The sequence below is a fragment of the Ostrea edulis genome, chromosome 7 (assembly GCF_947568905.1).
Source record: "Ostrea edulis chromosome 7, xbOstEdul1.1, whole genome shotgun sequence".
Taxonomy (NCBI): Eukaryota; Metazoa; Mollusca; class Bivalvia; order Ostreida; family Ostreidae; genus Ostrea; species Ostrea edulis.
In genome coordinates this window covers 53,332,528-53,353,367 of record NC_079170.1, presented here as the reverse complement: position 1 = coordinate 53,353,367, position 20,840 = coordinate 53,332,528, and the positions used below count along the sequence as shown (strand labels likewise).

The 20,840-nt window shown below is 35.9% G+C and overlaps 1 protein-coding gene across 4 annotated transcripts; it reads right to left on the bottom strand.

Moving 5' to 3' along the window:
- Nucleotides 1-10,624: 10,624 nt before the first annotated feature.
- Nucleotides 10,625-20,840, bottom strand: LOC125653344 (uncharacterized). Of its 4 annotated transcripts, none has more exons than XM_048882789.2 (7): nt 20,681-20,840; nt 19,368-19,449; nt 19,045-19,153; nt 18,688-18,819; nt 18,179-18,344; nt 13,563-13,700; nt 10,625-12,818 (listed from the first exon to the last, which is right to left on the bottom strand). In XM_048882789.2, the coding sequence occupies exons 2-7, from the start codon at nt 19,380-19,382 to the stop codon at nt 12,515-12,517; spliced, it is 864 nt and encodes a 287-aa protein (XP_048738746.1). In that variant the 5' UTR covers nt 19,383-19,449; nt 20,681-20,840; the 3' UTR covers nt 10,625-12,514. The 4 variants fall into 4 exon arrangements, with proteins under 4 accessions (XP_048738746.1, XP_056000711.1, XP_048738744.1 ...); XM_056144736.1 differs by having other exon boundaries at nt 19,336-19,449; nt 20,681-20,835; XM_048882787.2 differs by having other exon boundaries at nt 20,648-20,832.

Genomic DNA, 20,840 nt, shown 5'->3' with positions numbered 1-20,840 from the left:
CTTATACACACTGATGCAATCCCACACAGTCGCTGTGTCATTCAGTGTTTAAGATATTTTATAAGGAGAGTGGATCTCTCGATGCAATTGTATAGAATATTTAACATAAAGCACAAACAAACAATTATAACACCCAACCTTACGTTTACCCCTAGGATCTAAACGATACATGTGAAAATCAATTAATTAATATATAAAGCACTAAATAATCACAACTAGGTACTGAAAAATTTCGCCCCAGCCCGGGGTCGAACAAGCAATATCAAGATATATATATATATATCTTCAAAGTCTCTCTTTTGTAAGAATAATAAAAAAAAAACCATTTAAACACTTTTCGAAACCTTTCAGCCGTTTTACCAGCCTTCATCAGTCGTGTTTATTAAAATGCATTAGCAACTAACGTTGAACAACGTATTATGACGTCACAATGTACATTTTTTCTTCCATAGATTTTCTCTATATTTCCGGTAAATATCATTCTTGTACAGTTTTTCAATGCCTATTATGCTATAATCATCTATGGTGTGAAAATCGGAATAAAAATGAACAGCCACAGGGTCATTAGTTTCCCTTATAAAAATGAATAGCCACAGGGTCATTAGTTTCCCTTATATATATATATATATATATATATATATATATATATATATATATATATATACATATATATATGAATATATTCTAAGGAGAACCCTGCACGATACCGACCTAGCCTCGCTTTGGGTTTGGTGTAAGGTTTATTTTTATTACAATTTAAATAGCACATTTTTCAACATAGAGTTTGGAATCTTGGGACCTCTCATACCAGGTAGTAAACTGTTTTCATTTTTCATGGGTTTTAGCCTGACCTGTATGACCTGCTGTCTTATTGTCATGGCAGTACCTCATAATTTCAAACTGCATATCCTTGAGGGCTATAAATAAATATCTATCGCATATATCATCTTCCCACAAGTAATAAAGAATGTTATTTTTAAGATGTAACCGAGACTACACCATCCTGTATCTGACTAAGTTCGGCCCCTATGCTTTTATATGAGGCATCAGTGTCTAAACTGAATGCTTCATCACGTTCTGGATCATTTAACATTGTGGCATTTAGAATTGAATCTTTTAATCTTTCAAATTGCCTCTTGATGAACTGGTAACCAACAAAACTTTGATTTTGTTTACTAACTAACTGATGTCGTGGTTCAACCACTTCAGCAAAATGTTCCACATGCTCTCTATGATAATTAGCAAAACCTAAAAAAAAGAAGACACTACTTGTTTGACATTTATAGGTACTGGCAAATTTTTCATTGTAGAAACATTTTCTGTTGTTATCCTATTTCCTTTACCATCATTCACGAATTTTTTAAAATTCACTTCTTTCTAAAAAAAAAAAAAAAAAAAAAAAAAAAAAAAAAAAAAATTGAGCTTAACGTAGTGTGACGTCATAGGATTTTGCAAAGTCAATAATTTAATAATAGGAACATAAATTTTGTTGGAATCTTTTTCAATAGTTATTGTAAAAAATCTCGTTAGCCATAAAATATTTCAAAATTCTTAGTTATATTTGAATAGTCAATGATATGTTTCAAAATATTGAATCCAAGGACAATAACTCTGTTTTCATTCAATTATTTATCAAGTCCATAATGCGATAGATTTCCTTTATTTTTGACAAACATTTTACCAAGGTGATAAGGAATCATTATCTGTGTCTTTTCATGAAATTACATACAATTTTAATCCCGAGTGATTTAAATAGCTCAGCTGTATGGTGCCAGACTTCAGTTTTTGATGGGGGTATACATAATCTGGAAGCTATAGATTTGAAATTATTAAGGAAAGGTATGGATTTTTTCCCATGAATAACTATAACAGATGTAACTCTACTAATATAAACAGAAAAAATGATATGTAAACCATGCTATAAGGAAAATGCGTCCACATTTGTTTGTTTTTTAACATTTTGGGGAATAACGCTAATTCAATAATTTTCCACATATTATTCTAAAACTTGATGAACATATTGAAAATGACATGTGTTTTAGTTATTGACATGTTTCCCGATAAATAAATGCAATTCAAAAAATATTTTGTTGTTTTTATATTAGAATAACAACAAATAACTGTTTCCAATGAATTTCATAAAAATCTACATCGGGGTATATGACTTTAGTGGTGTATGTAATGAAAATTAATATGGAAACCCTTAACTGTTTTGCCTTTTTTCATTACTCTGAATGTTAATTTATTGATTCCAAACAAAAAAATGCTACCTAAACCCCAAAAATCCAGGACTAAGGACCTACCTTAAGTTTTAAAATATACGTTTTGAATCTTGAAAGTACATTGCCCAATTTTGTGTTCTGATTGTCAAAATGAGAACCTAGCACTAAGATGTCATCTAAATATGCTAGACATTCTGACCACGTCAAACCCTGTATGACTCTAATGAAGGTCGCAGGAATATTGCACAAACCAAAAAGGAACGCGGTTATGTTCGGTGGGGATCCTGGTTAGAATAGGTCCTCAGTACCCTCCTGCTTGTTGTAAGAGGCGACTAAATGGGGTGGTCCTTCGGATGAGACCGCAAAAACAGAGGTCCCGTGTCACAGCAGGTGTGGCACATTCTTACAATGGGCAGTCAAATTCAAACACCATTGTATTAATATAAAATCCTTGTGTCAAGGCATGAAAACTTGACTTCAAATGTTAGATCATTTTAATGGCTGGTCGCGGTAGCTCAGTGGTAGGCCTAGAGCGTTTGCTTCGCAACCGGGATATCATGAGTTCCGAGCCCCGATCCTGCCATGGCCGTGTCAAACCTTAGACGTTAAAAAAGTTAGTGATTGTTCCTTCATCAAGCGCTCGTCATTTAAAAGTGAGAATCACGGGGTTTTCTGGTGTGACCTTAAATACGGAAATCCCGCGTGTTGCGACAGGCGTTGACACGCTACAGAACCCTCACTGCTACGATCCTGAGCGCTACGCATGGGTATGAATTTGTGGCACTCACTCACAGCTGGTGACGTTTCAATATGACTAAGTCGAAAAATTCTCCAAGGGACGTAATAAGCAATCAATTATTTTAATGGCATTGTGTACTTTCCAGACAGCAAATGGGGCTACACCGGACACCTTACAACTCTACAGATGGCGCAGCATCAGCCAATCTTGGTTGTGGGGGTTACTTCCAGGTGGCAACGGGTTCTAGGTTCTAGAATCATTGCCATCTTATGGATAACACCCCTGTTTTGTAGGATATAACTTTTTAGGTCACCCGAGTAAACCCAGGTGACCTATTGCAATTGGTTTTCGTCCGTCGTCGTCCGTCGTGCATTAACAATTCAACATTGTTAACATCTTCTTAATAACTACCAGTCCAATTCTTTTCATATTTGGTATGAAGCATCATTGGGACAAGGGGAACATAAATTGTAAATTTTAGGACTTCAGCACCCCTGAGGCCCTAACTGCCCAAAATTGACCAATTTTCAAAAATCTTCTCCAAACCACACACATGTAAGAAAAACTAAATGCATAGTGATGTAGAGCAGGAAAGCCTCTACCAAAATTGTAAATTTCATGATCACCGAGGTAGGGGTTCTGACCCCAGGGCGGGGCCAAACTTGTTATATAGTATTTATGTGTAAAACACTTAAATTACATCTTCTTTAATGATATTGATACTAAATTGAAAATAAATAGATATTTCAAAAGAACAGGTAGTCCTTTACCAAAATTGTGAATTTGATTATTCCAGGGGTAGGGGTTTTGGTATTAGGATTGTGCCAAATTGGTCAGTTATTAAATGTGTGAACAATATATAGACATTTTTAACTTCTTGATAACTATCATTCTAATTCTTTTCAAATTTTGTATGAAACATATTTGGAACAAGGGGAACATAAATTGTAAATTTCAGGATTCCTGCACCCCTGGGGCCTTAGGGGCAGGGCAAAAATTGCCCCCAAATGACCAATTTTCAAAACTCTTCTTCTCAAGAACCACACATATGTAAGAAAAACTAAATAGATATATAAAAAGAACAGATAGTCCTTTACCGAAATTGTAAATTTGATGATCCCAGGGGTAGGGGTTTTGGTATCAGGGTGGGGCTAAAATGGTCAGTTATTAAATGTGTGAACAATATACATTTTAAACTTCTTGATAAATGTCATTCCAATTCTTTTCAAATTTGGTATGGAAAATATTTGGAACAAAGGGAACATAAATTGTAAATTTCAGGATTCTTGAACCCCTGGGGTCTTAGGGACAGGGCAAAAACTGCCCAAAAATGACAAATTTTCAAAAATCTTCTTCTTAAGAACCACACACATGTAAGAAAAACTAAATGCATAGTGATGTAGAACAGGAAGGCCTCTACCAAAGTTGTAAAGTTCATGATCCCCGGGGTAGGGCTTCTTACCCCAGGGTGGGGCCAAACTTTATATATAGTGTTTATGTGTAAAACACTTAAATAACATTTTCTTTAGTGCTTTTGATACTAAATTGAAACTAAATGAATAGAACCGGTAGTATTTTACCAAAATTGTAAATTTGATTTTACCCAGAGTAAGGGTTTTGACCCCAGGGTGGGACCAAACTTAGCATATAGTATTCATGTGTAAGTTTGCTGATGCTGTATAAAATCTAAATGCATACTTAGGAATAGCAGAAAAGGATGTACAAAAATGGTGAATTTCACAACCTAGGGTTATAATTTTAGGAACTAAGTAAATATTTAGAAAAAACAGGTAGTCCTTTACCACAAGAGTGAATTTGATGATCCCAGGGGTAGGGGTTTTGGTATCAGTGCGGGGCCAAAATGGTCAGTTATTAAATGTGTGAACAATAGACATTGTTAACTTCTTGATAACTATCATTCTAATTCTTTTCATATTTGGTATTAAGCATCTTTGGAACAAGTGGGACCTAAATTGTAAAATTTCAGGATTCCTACACCCCTGAGGCCTTAGGAGCGGGACACAAAACTGCCCAAAATTGACCAATTTTCGAAAATCTTCTTCTCAAGAACTGCACATTTGTAAGAAGAACTAAATGTATGGTGATGGAGAGCAGGAAGGCCTCTATGAAAATTGTAAATTTCATGATCCCCGGGGTGGGGTTCTGACCTCAGGGCGGGGCCAAACTTATATATAGTGTTTATGTGAGAAACACTTAAATACATGTAACATCTTCTTTAGTGCTAATGATACTAAATTGAGGCTAAATGGATGGAGCAGGTAGTCTTATACCAAAGTTGTAAATTTATGATCCCCAGAGTAAGGGTTCTGACCACAGGGTGGGGACAAACTTAGTACATAGTATTTATGTGTAAGTTTGCTGATACTGTATAAAATCTAAATGCATATTTATGATCACTGTTCATTATCGTCACCTTTCATACTTAGGAATAGCAGAAAAGGGTGTACAAAAAATGGTGAATTTCAATCAAAATCCAGGGTTATGACTTTAGGATGAGTCCAAATTAGTCATATCTTTTGATGTTTTAATGTCAATACACCTATTATTTAAAGCCTTTCAGCAGTGTATGCACTTTTGAAGGAAGTGGACTTTTAAGAAAACATCTTGTTTTATACTGTTGCTGAACATTAGAATTTAGCTTTGATATTCAGAACCGGAATTTTTTTCTAGATTTCATAGCCCATGGAAGTAGTGATACTTTTTTTAAAATTGGTTATCTATTGCATTGGCGTTTATGCTATATAGGTCTCAATCCGCAAAACAAAAACGGCATTCTACAAGTGGACAATATTGCAATGAGACACATCCTGAACAGTCAGTCTGAAAAATCAACTAGGATAATAGTTTTATCACGGCATTAGTTGTAATGGCGTCATAGACGTAGGTGAAACATTCTCTAGCCTACATAACCTACAATAGAAATGGTTGCCACCTGATACACACATTACACGATTCATTGCCTATCTACCCCCTACCGATTACAAATAGTCAACTGTTCAATCACCTAATTGCAGCCATAAGTTTTTAAGCCAAGACATTTCACAATATGTTAATTCTACTTATAACTTATTTTTATTACAAAGCTGCTTTAGCGTATCAAAGAACCCTCAATCATAAGGTCCACGACTGCCCTTAACTTTGCACCTCATTAACAGGTCATACCATGTGAAACCAAATTATTTACAGCTGCCTTTACTCTAGCTCCCTTCTCGTATATGTCAGTTTACACTGCCCAAGGGAAACACTGCTCAACTCAAGTTTCATGAAATTTTTGTCAATCAGGCCAAAATCTATCTCTCAATCCAACGTTCTAAGACAGACCAATTGGGCGTTGGAACACGCTCCACATTCTGGTATTCAACCACACATGTCCCATTGCAGCTATGCAGAATTACATGGAACACCTCTCCAAAATAACCTCCGACCCGCCATATTATATATTAATATTGGGAATATTAGCGATTAATATAGTGTTTGGGGGATACCTTGTCTCACCTTTCTACATTGTACATAACAATTCTAAGATCCTACTCGATTTCTAATGATTGTACAATGTGGCGCAAACACGTTGGTCTGGCAAATACCGAACGTTTGCTACGAATTCTTCTTACCACACTGTTGGAAGTTTATGTCTCGTTCCTCAATATATTGTTAGTTTGGTCTTTCTCGTTACTTAGATTCTCATGGCGTTTCTCCGGGGACCCGGGAAAGAAGAACAGGTCCTCAGTACCCACTTGCTTGTCGTAAGAGACGACTAAATGGGGTGGTTCTTCGGACAAGACCGTAAAAACCGAGGCCTCGTGTCACAGCAGGCGTGGTGCGGTAAAGATCTCTCCCTGCTCAAAGGCCGCAAGTGCCGAGCCATAAGCCTAGCTTTTGCAGCCCTTCACTGGTAATGGTGACGTCTCGAATGGGACGTTAAACAAGATACAATCAATCCGGTAATGTTAGGACAATGAAAAAGATGAGAAGTCGAATGGATATGGAAGCAATCGAATTCTTGTTAGACACAGGCGGTCATTACATAAAACGCGCACAACTTAGTCTAAAACCACCACACTTATTTAGTCATGATGGGATACATTTGTACTAACTAGGTAACGATTTACTTTTGAACAGCTTTCAGCTGCGATCCAATTGATTGTAATGGCAATAGTTTCCTAGCTTAATCCATTACAACAATACCACTGGTTTTCGGTGACCATTAGAGTTGAGGCCCTGCCGCCGTCCCTAACGTTGGGCACTTCATTGCTGGCCGTTGTTGTGTCATGTTATGGCCCTTGCAAGTGGCGCTTTCGTCTTTTGAACTGTTTCTCTGTATTACACAGCCATGTCAGCCATGAACCCGTGCCATACCTTGTACATAACTAAAGGTTACCTTGTGCACGAGTTTAACATGTTTCGTGGTGTGGGTGGATTCATGCATACTCGTTGCAAAAATCTTGATATGTTTAGTTGGATGTCCAACTATTTGCGCTTATATTTTGCATACTTTTGTGACGCTTGTACATTTGCGCTTAACCATTGCACAATTAGCCTATTGACGGGTCGTCACATCTTGTTTTGTGAATTTGTTATGTTATGAGACTTCCCTAAGGGAAGTTTACATGTATTCAACAGCAAGATGATGGTGGGTAGTTTTCAAGCATAAATGAAAGGTGAAGATAACAGTGATCAATCTCATAACTCCTAAGCAATACAAAGTAGATAGTTGGGCAAACACGGACCTCTGGACACACCAGAGGTGAGATCAGGTGCCTAGGATGAGTAAGCATCCCCTGTCGACCGGTCACACTCACTGTGGGCCCTATATCCTGATCAGGTAAACGGAGTTATCCGTATTCAAAATCAGTGTGCCAAGAACGGCCTAACAATCGGTATGAAACAACTCAGACAGCATTTGACCCAATGATAGGTTGTATTGACGAACTTGCGAAATGCTGACTTCAATCGAGACTGTTGAAACCCCTGTATCACTAACTTGTTTGTCAGTAGCTTGCCTCGATTTAAAAACTGACTATACGCAGAACCAGCTCTTGCATATCGAATCAGTTGAGAGATATAAACACCATATGCAGGTGATAATGGAATATTGCTACATAAATATGAGAAGTTGACGATGGAGAAGATGAAATCATCCCGTTTGTCATACAGTTGAGTTGTCAGTCTGCCGCCAATGTCTACTTTCAATAAAATATCTAAGTATGAAGCAGAAGTGGACGACCCTGTCGTGTATTTTATTTCGAGCTCACAGGGATATATCGAATCGACATATAAATGAAAGTTATCATTGTTAATAGACAAAACGTCGTCGATATATCTAGATGTCGAATTGAAGGCGACTGCAAGAGATATCTTCACGCGTATAAATTTTTGAATAAATTCTGCTTCATATGAATATAGAAACAGGTCAGCTAACAAAGGAGCACAATTCATGCCCATGGGAATTCGAACAGACTGTTGGAAGACCTGATCACCAAAGACCACGACGATATTGTCAATGACGAACTAGTCTTCAAAACTTAAAAACCAAAAGTATGCTGGGGTTCCTCATTGACAATATCTTCGTAGTCTTGGTGATCATGTCTTCCAACAGGAATTCCCATGAACATGAATTGCGCTCCCTTTTTAGCTGACCTGTTTTTATCTTCTGATGAAGTAGAATTTATTCAAAAGCTTCTACGTTAGAAGAAAGGTTTCAACAGTCTCGTTTAAAGTCAGCATTTCGCAGTCTATGGTCGTTATAACAATCTAGTTTGCCAATACAACCTATCATTGGGTCAATTGACGTGTTTCATACCGATTGCTAGGCTGTTCTTGGCACACTAATTTTGCCTACGGATAACTCCGTTTACCTGATAAGGATATAGGGCTCACGGCAGGTGTGACCGGTCGACAGGGGATGCTTACTCCTCCTAGACACCTGACCCCACCTCTGGTATATCAAGGGGTCCGTGTTTGCCCAACTATCTATTTAGTATCGCTTACAGGATTTATGAGATTGATCACTGTTCGTTATCTTCACCTTTGATCGAATCGGTTGAAAGATATAAACACTATACATTTGTATGTAGGTGATAATGGAATATTGCTACATAAATATGGGAAGTTGAGGATGGAGACGCTGACATCATCCCGTTTATCATAAAGTTCAGTCGTTAGTTTGCCGTTAATTTCCATTTTCATTCAAATATCTTAGTATGAAGCAGAAGTGGACTACTCTGTGGTGTATAATTTCGAGTTTTCAGGGGTATATCAAATCGACATATGAAGGGATTGATTGATTTCATATTGTTTAACGTCTCAATCGAGAATATTTCACTCATATGGAGACGCCACCATTGCCGGTGAAGGGCTGCAATATTTAAGCCTATCCTCGGCGCTGACGGCCTTGTCGTCCCACACCTGCTGTGACACGGGACCACGGTTTTTGCGGTCTCATCCGAAGGACCGCCCTATTTAGTCGTCTCTTACGACAAGCAAGAGGTACTGAGGACCTATTCTAACCCGGGTCCCCACGGGACCGACATATGAATGAAAATTATTATTGTTAATAGATAAAACGTCGTCGAGATATCTAAATGTCGCATTCAAGGCCATAACAATTTTTTCTGCACCATCAACTTCTTTGGCAGTAGCCTACCTCGATTGAAGAACTTATACGCAGAACAAGGTCCTGCGTATCGAATCAGTTTAGAGATATAAACACCATATGCAGGTGATAATGGAATATTTCTAGGAGTTATTATGAGATTGATCACTGTTCGTTATATTCACCATTCACATCACTATCAGCATAATTGATCTGGTTCATTCATTCATTTTATTCGATCAAACCTCAATGGAATGGGTACAAGAGATACAATACACAGTGATAAAATATACATATTATATAGGTACAAAAATGCGAGTTGTGTGTTAAGGAGAACATGCTAATTCTTATAACTTTAGAATAAAGATGTAAAGGTTTTTAACATTACTCGTTGACATAATTTCATTATATTTGGTCCCTTACAATATTTTCTGTGTAGATATTCTTTTCTTATACCAGATAAAGCACTGCACTCTGATAGGTAATGATATTCATCTGCAATTTTTATTTCATTACATGAAACACATAATCTTTCGTGTCCAGTGGGGATCCGTGTTGGAATACTAGGTCCACAGTACCCCTTGCTTGTCGTTAGAGGCCGTCCTTCCGGATGACACCGCAAAAACCGAGGCGCCTTGTTACAGTAAGTGTTGCATGATAAAGATCCCTCCCTGCTCAGAGGCCGTAAGCGCCGAGCATAGGCCTAAATTTTGCAGCCCTTCATCAGCAATGATGACGTATCCGTATTAGTGAAGAATTCTCCAGTGGGACGTTAAACACCACACAACCAACCAACTAAATGGTACGCACTTTTATTTTGATATGTCTAATACGTGATTTTAATATTGCTCTTATACTTTTTATCCATTCTGAATGAAGTGCTCACGGATAGCTGAAAATCGTCGCTAACCTAATAAGCTCTCATGTAGCGCAGCAGTAATTGTAAGATATTTAAACGATGCGCAAATAAATTAAACAATACCATTATCAGACGGACTTGTGCAGAACTCATAAATTCACCATTTCATTTCAATGAACAATCACGATTAATCAAAGATTATATTAAGTTTATTCGATTACATAACATTTATAGTTATACATGTATCTTCACTCACACAACTCATTCATACATTAACAATACATCTAAGTAATTAAAAATATAATCAAAGTATCATCAGAACTTAAACCTAAAACCACCCAAATGTAATAGGGCTGGGTAAAGGGGAGTAACTCTAATTAAGTTAATAATCCCGTTATGAGAACATTTTATTGAATGTAAACAGGATTGAAGACCATGTTGTGAACTGAGTTAAATTACTCACTTGTTCACTATGGTTAACCTATGATACACTTAAATATTTATTAAGTTCAAATCGCCAACATGTGGACGTACAGTTCAATTACTGCATAGTCTACTATGTTTAACCTATTTCCATATGTAAATAAAAACTAAACCACTCGTGCATATCACAGTTTATTTACTGTCTTGATATACATATGGTTGATTCCTAACTTATTTATTAATAAATTCCAGAAGGAAAAATATCATTAAAATATAACTAAAAATTTACTAAAAATATACGAATTGACATTTAACTTATCCAAAAATAATTCTCAATCAAAAATACTTAAATTTCCAATCATTTCCAAAATTAATAAACTTGCAAAAAATTTACTAAATGAATAACTACTCACGGAAATAACAACTTGCAGTTAAATCACCGCATCAGTCGTTATATACCGATCATTTAAATAAATAAAATCTAATCCTAAAGATAAAATAGATAAATAAATAAAAAAAAAAATAAAATAAAAAAATAAATTTGGAACAACGAAACGTACCAACTATTCTCAATAGATCAAAGGTGAAAAGGTAAGTAACGTAAAATAGAATAAATTTACAGTCAAAACATTCAATGCTCTAAATACTAAACAGCTTTCACTCAATCATTTCAACAATACACCATGTTAATTCAAGTATTACCGACACCAAATCACCAATATTTAACAATAAATTTATCGACTACACATCAGTCGCGTGCTAAACCGGAAACGAGCAGACAGAAAAACATGTGGTTACATACGTGATACAGACTTCAACATACAGTTTCTCCGGCCGTATCACTCAGGTAACACATTAATACTTGGATCAAACATGTTTATACATCAACTACAACTAAATAATACCATTCATATCATTAATCAAGACGTAATAAAAAAAATGAACATGTATTCGTGCACAGTCCGAATTTCCTCGACATTGTTTACATTCATACTTATATTCTACCACTAGCTTTCTAGGGTTCTACGCCATATCGTAACTCAAAAATATTAAGTAAAATAGATCGTTAGCATCTAATCTAGTTAATCATAAATACTGGATGTATGAAAACTGCATCAACCCGCTCCAGATCACCACAATGTACAATAACATATTACAGTCATTGACTCTATTCAATAGAAAAATCAACCCGCTCCAAGTATATAACAAAAATAGTGAAATATTACAGTCATTGATTCAGTAAGGTTTATCTACACTGTTATGGATGAAACAATAAGTTACACTGCGTCATATAACATTACTGTAATGAACTAAAAAGAAGGAGGGGGGGGGTTTACATTCATTACACTGAAAAAGTATCAAGTTCTTCCTTTTTATCTTTAGTTCATCGTTTAGCATAATCTCGACAGAATGCATAACAGAGATGAAGTTGTGTTGCCAATTGTCTGAATTTAAGACCTTTTTTCAGGTCTTTATTTTTGATATCACCAGTGATGGCATATCTAGCATGACTATAGTTGAAAGAAGAACAAGAACACGTACATGGATTTATATTTATGTATGTAAGTCACATGGATTTCGCTGCAAATAAGCACCTCTCTCACTCGTGTATTGAACTACGGACGTTGTACGTGTACGCTTGGAAACAACAATTCTATTCAGTCGGTGTCATGTTTTGTCACTTTGTTACACACATTCAAATCATTGTTATTTCCGACTTGTACATTGCAATTATCATAGTTAATCACTGTGTTATCATTATGTACATCTACTTGAGTATAGACCACCTTTCGTCCTTTCCATCTGTATACAACAACAACAAAAACAAATCCAACAGGAACGAACCCTATAATAATTACATATGGTATCCATGTAGGGTTGGTTTCCTCTCTGTCATGGTCATTTTCTCTCACTTTTGGTTCTCCTATATCCTTTTCACTTTCGGTCGGTTCCGATGTAAACCTGAAAACGATAAAAACTATTTTCATTTTACTATATTGAATCCCTTTCACATGCGTCCATTTACTAATGTAGTAGGTGTAAACGTTGCACATACGCACAATTTGCTTTCGATGTGCAAGTGCAGTTTTTGAGATGCATTCACATGGTCTTATCTAATTGTGTGTATATCAGTATACGTATTAAAGTCATACGCAAAGTTTCTGATATTTTCCTCTCAAAATTATATTTTAGTTCTTGTATGATTTCCGAAATAGGTTTAAATTTTATAGTGTAGTAATAGAACAATACTTCTTATATCTTATACCTACAATGATTAAATCACCTATCTTGTAATACAATCCCCAATTGATCCAAAGACACTTCCCCTGTCTTTGTAAAGCCCATATACAACCTTTCTTAATACATAAGAGCTGACTTTAAATTTTTTACTCGCCAAACCAAGATCTATGAAAATGAACTAACTCTAAAATAAACCTGGTAACATACCTCCCAATTTTTATTTTTGTTTTTTTTTTATTTAATTATTTTTTAGAAACAAGATCGGATGAAAGAAAAGTGTACCCGAAATGTCGCAAAAATTATTACGAAACATCGCGCATGTCCTGTGTAAACGGCGCGAGTATTAATCATTAAACATGATTCAGCACAGAGATGAGATAATAGAATATTGAATAATATTGTATGCAATTCATTTTGTGATTTACAATTCTGTTTTATTGTTGGTACGTCTATGTAAACACACACCTAGGGTCAACAGTTATTGTTGATCTCCCGGAGGGAGTAGAATGTCCTGTAAATCCATTTGATGGTAATTGGGAAGCTCGTCCATCTTCAGAGGTTGGTGTTCTAAAATTCGTTGTAGAGGTAAGCCGTGCTTCAACCCTGAATACGAAAAATTGCATATTTAACACAACACATCATCATATCCAATATTTGATTACAAGACAAGCGTGTTTTGGTCGGGGCAAGAGTTTTAGATACATGTATTCATTAAATACAAATTGTGACCCATTTGTGAACCAATGCTAATCATGAAACCACGATTCGGTGAAAATTGAATTCAAACTACATATAGATACTTTACATGTACTTTAATTCTAGTTTGACAAATAACAGTCTTCTGGAATTTTTAAATGACATATTACACAGGATGTATGTTGTCCTCACACATCCCATCGTACACTGGCGTAAATTTTCTTGTAAGCAATTTTATTTACCGATGCTTTGCTGAGCAAAGGTTCGTTAGAAATAGTTCATCTGTTCTAGAGGGAATAGACAAGAGCAATGCTCAAGCTACAAAATACGCCCGTCCAATATAATCAGAAATGCGGTATCTATTCTTGATAGGTGCATTTTCTATTGGCTCGGTTAGATAAATATTACCCTTAATGGCAGTTTACCTGTATTCAACGGCCAGGTGAAGGGACAACATGAGTATTTTTCAATCATAATTAAGTTTTTTCCGACACATTCAAAAGATCTTCATCCATATTTCAAGACTGTGTGTCATGTCTTTTCAAATGGATGAAAGTTAAAAATTATCTTTGGACATAATAGAAATGCCTTTCTAGATATTATTCCTGAAAATGATCTTGAAAAACAGAATGTTTGGGTGACCATCCGAGAAAGGGGATCAAAGATGCTGATAAAACGAAATAAAACTGTTCCTGTGTCTTTTGAATTTATTTGAAATGACGAGTTACATTTCTGAATGTGTTGCTCTTCGAACGAAGCTGGAAGACAAGATAGTGAGTACTCATTTTGTGCTATTCTGATTCGATACGCAAGAGATTGTTTTGCTTATGGTCAGTTTTTAAATCGAGGCAAGCTACTAACCAAAAAGTTGATGATACAGGGTGTTTAATAGTCTCGTTTAAAGTCAGCATTTCGCAAATTCTATGGTCGTTATGTGGCAGAGTCATTTCTTATCTAGTATGCATATAATGCATTCATATATGCATGCATGCATTGTTATTATTTCATTTTATTTCAATACACATAACATTGATGTTAAATTGAAATAAAATGAAATAATAACAATGCATACATGCATATATAAATGCATTATATCCATATTTGATAAGAAATGACTCTGCCACAGTTATAACGATCTAGTTTGGCAATACAACCTATCATTGGGTCATGTTTCATACCGATTGTTAGACCGTTCTTGGCACACTGATTTTGACTACGGATAACTGTTTACCCATCAAGATACAGGGGTCACGGCGGGTGTGACCGGTCGACATGGGATGCTGACACCCCCTAGACACCTGATCCCACCTCTGGTATATCCAGGGGTCCGTGTTTGCCCAACTATCTATTTTGTATTGCCTATGGGAATATGAGATTGATCACTGTTCCTTATCTTCACCTTTCATTAAAAAAAGGTGTTAGTGATGGGCATAACAAAGATGCGTGAGAGAGAGAGAGAGAGAGAGACAGACATAGAGAGAGAGAGAGAGAGAGAGAGAGAGAGAATAAGTATCCTAAACAGAATTTAAAGACCCAAAAAAAAACACCGTACGGTTGCTCCACGGATCACTGAATGTGGGTGGAGCTTATCCATGGTCAATGTTATTTACCTGGAATTTACCTGGCCAAGAGATCGGTTGTTGTGTATATTTTTATGATATACACAGGAAATTTCTCAGGTTATTACAAATTATGCTTAGTGTCTTGATTTGTGCAAAAAAAAATAAATAAAAAAAATTAAAATTTCTACCTACTGTACATGCATACCGCATTTCTATTTCCCGTAAACCTTCAAACTTGGTCATATTTATGTATTGCAAATGACAGGTTTAGCCCATTTCTAAACCTTTGCTTTTTAAAACTTCGAATTAAATTGTTATATATCGTATATAAATAATTTCCGAAATATAATATTACCCGGCGTTTCCAGGCACTTCCTGGTGTCCCGGGAGTTCGCGGTGTCGTGGGTGTAGTAGGTAAAATATCCATGTTTCGAGAGAATGAATAAATCCAAGTAGATCTGTGTACATGTACAACCAAATGAAGAATGGTCAAGATACCCCTCGATATGGGCCGTCTGTAGGGTTTCTGTAGCTGTAGTGTTTGCGTAATGGTGGTATCCCAAACAGCTGACACGAAGTCTCCCCCCCCTTCCTCTCTCTCTCTCTCTCTCTCTAGGGTTTCTATGGACATAGTGTTTGTGTAACGATGGCATCCCAAACAGAAGCTGACACGAAGTCTACATCCCCTCCTCTCTCTCTCTTTAGGGTTTCTGTGGACGTAGTGTTTGTGTAACGATGGTATCCCTAACAGAAGCTGACACATAGCTAGTCTAACCCCCCCTTTTCTCTCTCTCTCTCTCCCTTACTCTCAATCATTGACTAAATGAGTAATTATTGTCATACGTATGCAACACTATTGCCATGCCATATTATTTCATCTATATTATTGCTACAGTTTTACACATTTCTCTCTCTCTCTCTCTCTTTATAAACATAAAACCATGATAAATTATAAATAGCTCAATAACTCTCTCTCTCTCTCTCTCTCTTTATCTTTATAAATATAAAACCTGATAAATTATAAATAGAAATATCTCAATAACTCTCTCTCTCTCTCTCTCTCTCTAAATATAAAGCCGTGATAAATTATAAATAGAAATATCTCAATAACTTATTTATGCTTTTTTACTGTTGTTTGATTTCTGATTGTGTAATTTATAATCCATGTGGTATCTCAAACAGAAGCATTTTTAAAACTACTGTAACAGTTTTACGCATGGGCAATATAACCATTATACATGTTGATGTGCTGCGCCAATAAAGAATTGTTCATGTTTTTATAAATATAAAGCCACAATAAATCATTAATAGAAAATATTCCAATAACTTATGTTTGTTTGGTTGTTTTTTTTTATTATTATTATTGTTTGATTTCTGATTGTTTAATCTATAATACATGTATAAAGATGGAGAGAGAAAATACGATGATAAATTGCATTGTATAGGGGACGTTAGAAATTAAAATATTCTAGGTGCGAGTCAATGCTATCAAACTCAGGTATACTGGGGCTTTCCTCGAGATCTGAAGACTGCCGGTCATCATTAGCCATGATTGTTATCAAAACATCTTTCTCAGGTAGCTGTAGACCACGGTCTCTGCAAACGTCAATCAACCTCAGCTCTATTGTTAAAAGTTTGATTGACCAGCGGCTTATCATTGATCGCGACACAGGTAAAATTTGGGGGCGTTAACTTAAAAGTTGGGTACGGATTTATATCAATCTATCCGCGGACATCTAATATCCTGTCCTGTTGGTCGCCCAAGCCACCCTAACATTTACTATTATCATGATTATATGCAGTTTGGTTTTTAATTTTCAATGTTTTATACCAATTCTGTTAATTAAATACATATTTGTAGTTGGTAACACGGTGTTCACAGATAGCATGGCTTTGTGTTGGAGATATGAAACATGTTGCTAAAACCGTGAAAACATGTACAGTGTATACTGAAGATCCTAGCCACTTCAGTACAGCTTTCCCCTCAATATCCTTGCTTTATTAGTACTAATTAGGGGGGCCTCCATGGCCGAGTGGTTAGAACATCGCGCTCAAATCACACGGCCTCTGACCTCTGGTGGCCTCCGTGGCTGAGTGGTTAGAGCATCGCGCTCAAAATCACACGGCCTCTCACCTCTGGTCGGCGCGGGTTCGAATCCCGCTCGCGCCGCTAAGTGAGAAAGTTTCCCAGTTTACTTTCGGAAGGTCGATGGTCTCTTCCCAGGCACATTGTATCTGGGTTCTCTCTTCCACAAATAAAAACTGGGCGTCACCAGATAACTGAAAAATGGTTGAGTGTGACGGAAAACAGCCTAACAATCAATCATTTATCCTTCCCTGGTGATGTTAATGAATAAATATACCTTCACACAGAAGCAGTGCATCATACCATTATGCATCACGTCTATAATAGATTGATATTTATTTTAAAACATTCAACTTTCACCTAGCCTTGGCCCTTAGTATTGTTTCTATGTTTGTGCTTTAAAAAAAAATCCATGCAAGTTTGACAGCAATAAGGTTCTTCCTATAATCAGGGTGAATATGACAGTGTACCAGTTTTGATTATCATGACCTTATCAGTATTGTTTTTATATGATCTACAAGTTGCTGACAGACGGAAGGACGGACACACCACGTCATGCATATAAGTGTACAAAGTTGTTGACAGACAAAGGACAGTTTAATCACAAGATTTCTCTTGCCACCAGTAATCTGTCTACAGTAGTTGAACTGAATGGAAACTCTTGAAAGGCCATATAGTCGCCAAACATTTTTAATAAAATCATATTTTCCACTTACATATATTGTGAATGATATTACCTAACGCAGGTACAGTTTTCATGAAGTACCTCTCCAGGAAAACACATATGGTGTCGACATTTGCAAGGATCTGTGCCACAATAGTTGATGGCAGTGTTACAACGACACCTTTTGGAGCATGCTGTGCTATCAAACCTCGTGGCTGGGTAGTCAGACGGAATTGTATCTGAAAGGATATTTTTACCACGCTACATTCATGTATAAGGAAAATATCTGAATAATTTATATCAGATATACCGTTATATATTTAAAAGAGTGAAAAAAAAACGATGTTTACTGAGGAAAGTTTGCAATAATTCGCCGGATTCGTGCTGTATTTCTGAAGGAAGATTACATGTAATTGTGCAGATGATTTTTACAAAGGACATTCTACAGGTTTTGGAATACACACGTATGTTAACTTGAGTTTGGAATGGACCATATTCAATACTAGTTTAGTCTTAGAATGTCTTTCGTAATTGAATTATTACAATTGCGTTCGTTTTAGGGAGTTTGTTAATTTTTCATACCTTCACCGCAGTTCTTCTCTAAACATGGAAATACAAAGTAACTGTCTGTGGGGTCGTCCAGGTAGGTGGACCCGGGGCATGGATGACAAACATCGGGCTCGCCGTTCTTTTCACAGACTTTCACATATTGCTCTGGAGAAATGAATGGACAACCTCCCTTTAAGGCTATGATATTTGTTATTCAGTTTTAAACTGGGCAATAAGTTTTATGGAGAACACGCATTCGTATTACAACTTCTTAGCAAGTTTTTGCAAATGAAAAACTATACGATACAAATAAACGTTATACATTACAAATGGAAAAGATCATATATTGCAGCGTTTGCCATGCCATAACATTCAGCCTCTTGTACTTACGCGATTTACATGTGACGTACTGACAACATATTCCATTGTGAGACACAAGATTGGGAGGGCAGGTGGTAGCAGTTTCAATGACCACCAATATTGTTAATACTATCTCAAACTGCAAACAGACGCATCATTAAGTAATGAGGAAGAACTTTTAATTTGGAAGATGTTTCTCGTCATTAATGAGTTTTCAATTATATTTTACACAAATAATGATGGTATCCGAACAATAAAATACGCTATTACTGTATAAGGAAGTATCTGACAGACTGGTTGTTTAGGCATACTTATAATTACTTTCATGATTTAGATATAAAGTATTGTCGCACCTTTCGTAAATCCATCCCACGTGGTAAAATCCCATTATTATCTTATGAATCAATGTGCCATCTTATAGATGTTTCCATAAAACTGAAAAATAGTCAAAAATCAAGCTTCAATCCAAGTACATGTACTTAATCAAACAGCAACATGAAGGACACCAGTGCGCATGTGCAGTCCAACCACAGGGTCCAAAACCGAATATGCTTCTTGTAAATCAAATTATGAAAAGTTATAAATGATAACTGAACTTCTATATAAAATACACGTACCTACAATTAAATATATATTCTAAGAGAAAGGTTGAGTAACCATGTTAATTTCTGATTGGTAAAATAGATAACGATGAGTATGGTTTTCATCCCTTCTCTTCGATAGAAAAAAATAAATAACCTAAAACCATATTTATGATATTTATGGATACAATATTTAATAATAATGTAAAAATGCACAGTTCTTGACATTTTTAACATAACTGATGTATAAGTAACATTGGAAGTAACTACATAACTTTATACGGACTGTTCAAAGCGGCTAACCTTGCGTAACTCCTATAGGTAATAATATTAATCTCTGTCACATTACATGCACATGGCGTATGGCAAAAAAAGAATAAAGACATACAGATTTACTCCTCTTGTAAAATAAAATATTGCATAAATGGAAACATACATACACTATATAAAACACTGAGTGATCTAGAAGATGTAGAAGAAATCATGTTTGATTGTGAGTGGACAACAAAAGCCGTGTCCATGAAAAAAGCTATAAAACACTTCTCATTGATTCACTGTAAATTGTAGGAAAATATTAGACCCCTGGTCTGAACAATGTGAACTGAAGTATTGTACAATATTTGAGGGCATATAGGGGGAAAATGTTCACAAGCTATTTTTTACTCTCCACCTCTCATAGATCCACTCTATAACTTTAAAGATAACAAATGGATCCTCCTGTCCTGACGGTATGGCAATGTGATTTAAAAAAAACAAAAAACAAAAACCAGTTTAACAATACAGGCGCTCAAAATAAGTTTACATGCTTTCTGGAAATACCCACATCTATTTATATAATACACAGTCACATCCGAATTTAAACTTAATTACCTTTACTCTTCTAGAATCATAACATAAAATCCTCTTAAATTTTAAATTTAAAAAAAATACATTTACAGCTATATCAATAAACAACCACGAAATGGGTACATGTATAACGTTGAAATGTGTACAGTATCAAATCTGTCTATAAATAGACATTACTTACATGCATAGTGTATTTAGAGACTTACCTATCTTTAAATAAGTATAAATTGCAATCAAACCTATTGATTATATCCAGAATCTTTTCACTGGGTATATCAACCGACGAGTTATATATAGATCTAATCCGTTTTCTATGAAACACTAGAAACCATGTGGAGACTTCAGGAAAAGATATACAGAAACATGTATATTTTGATATGTCGAGCCCGATGGATTATT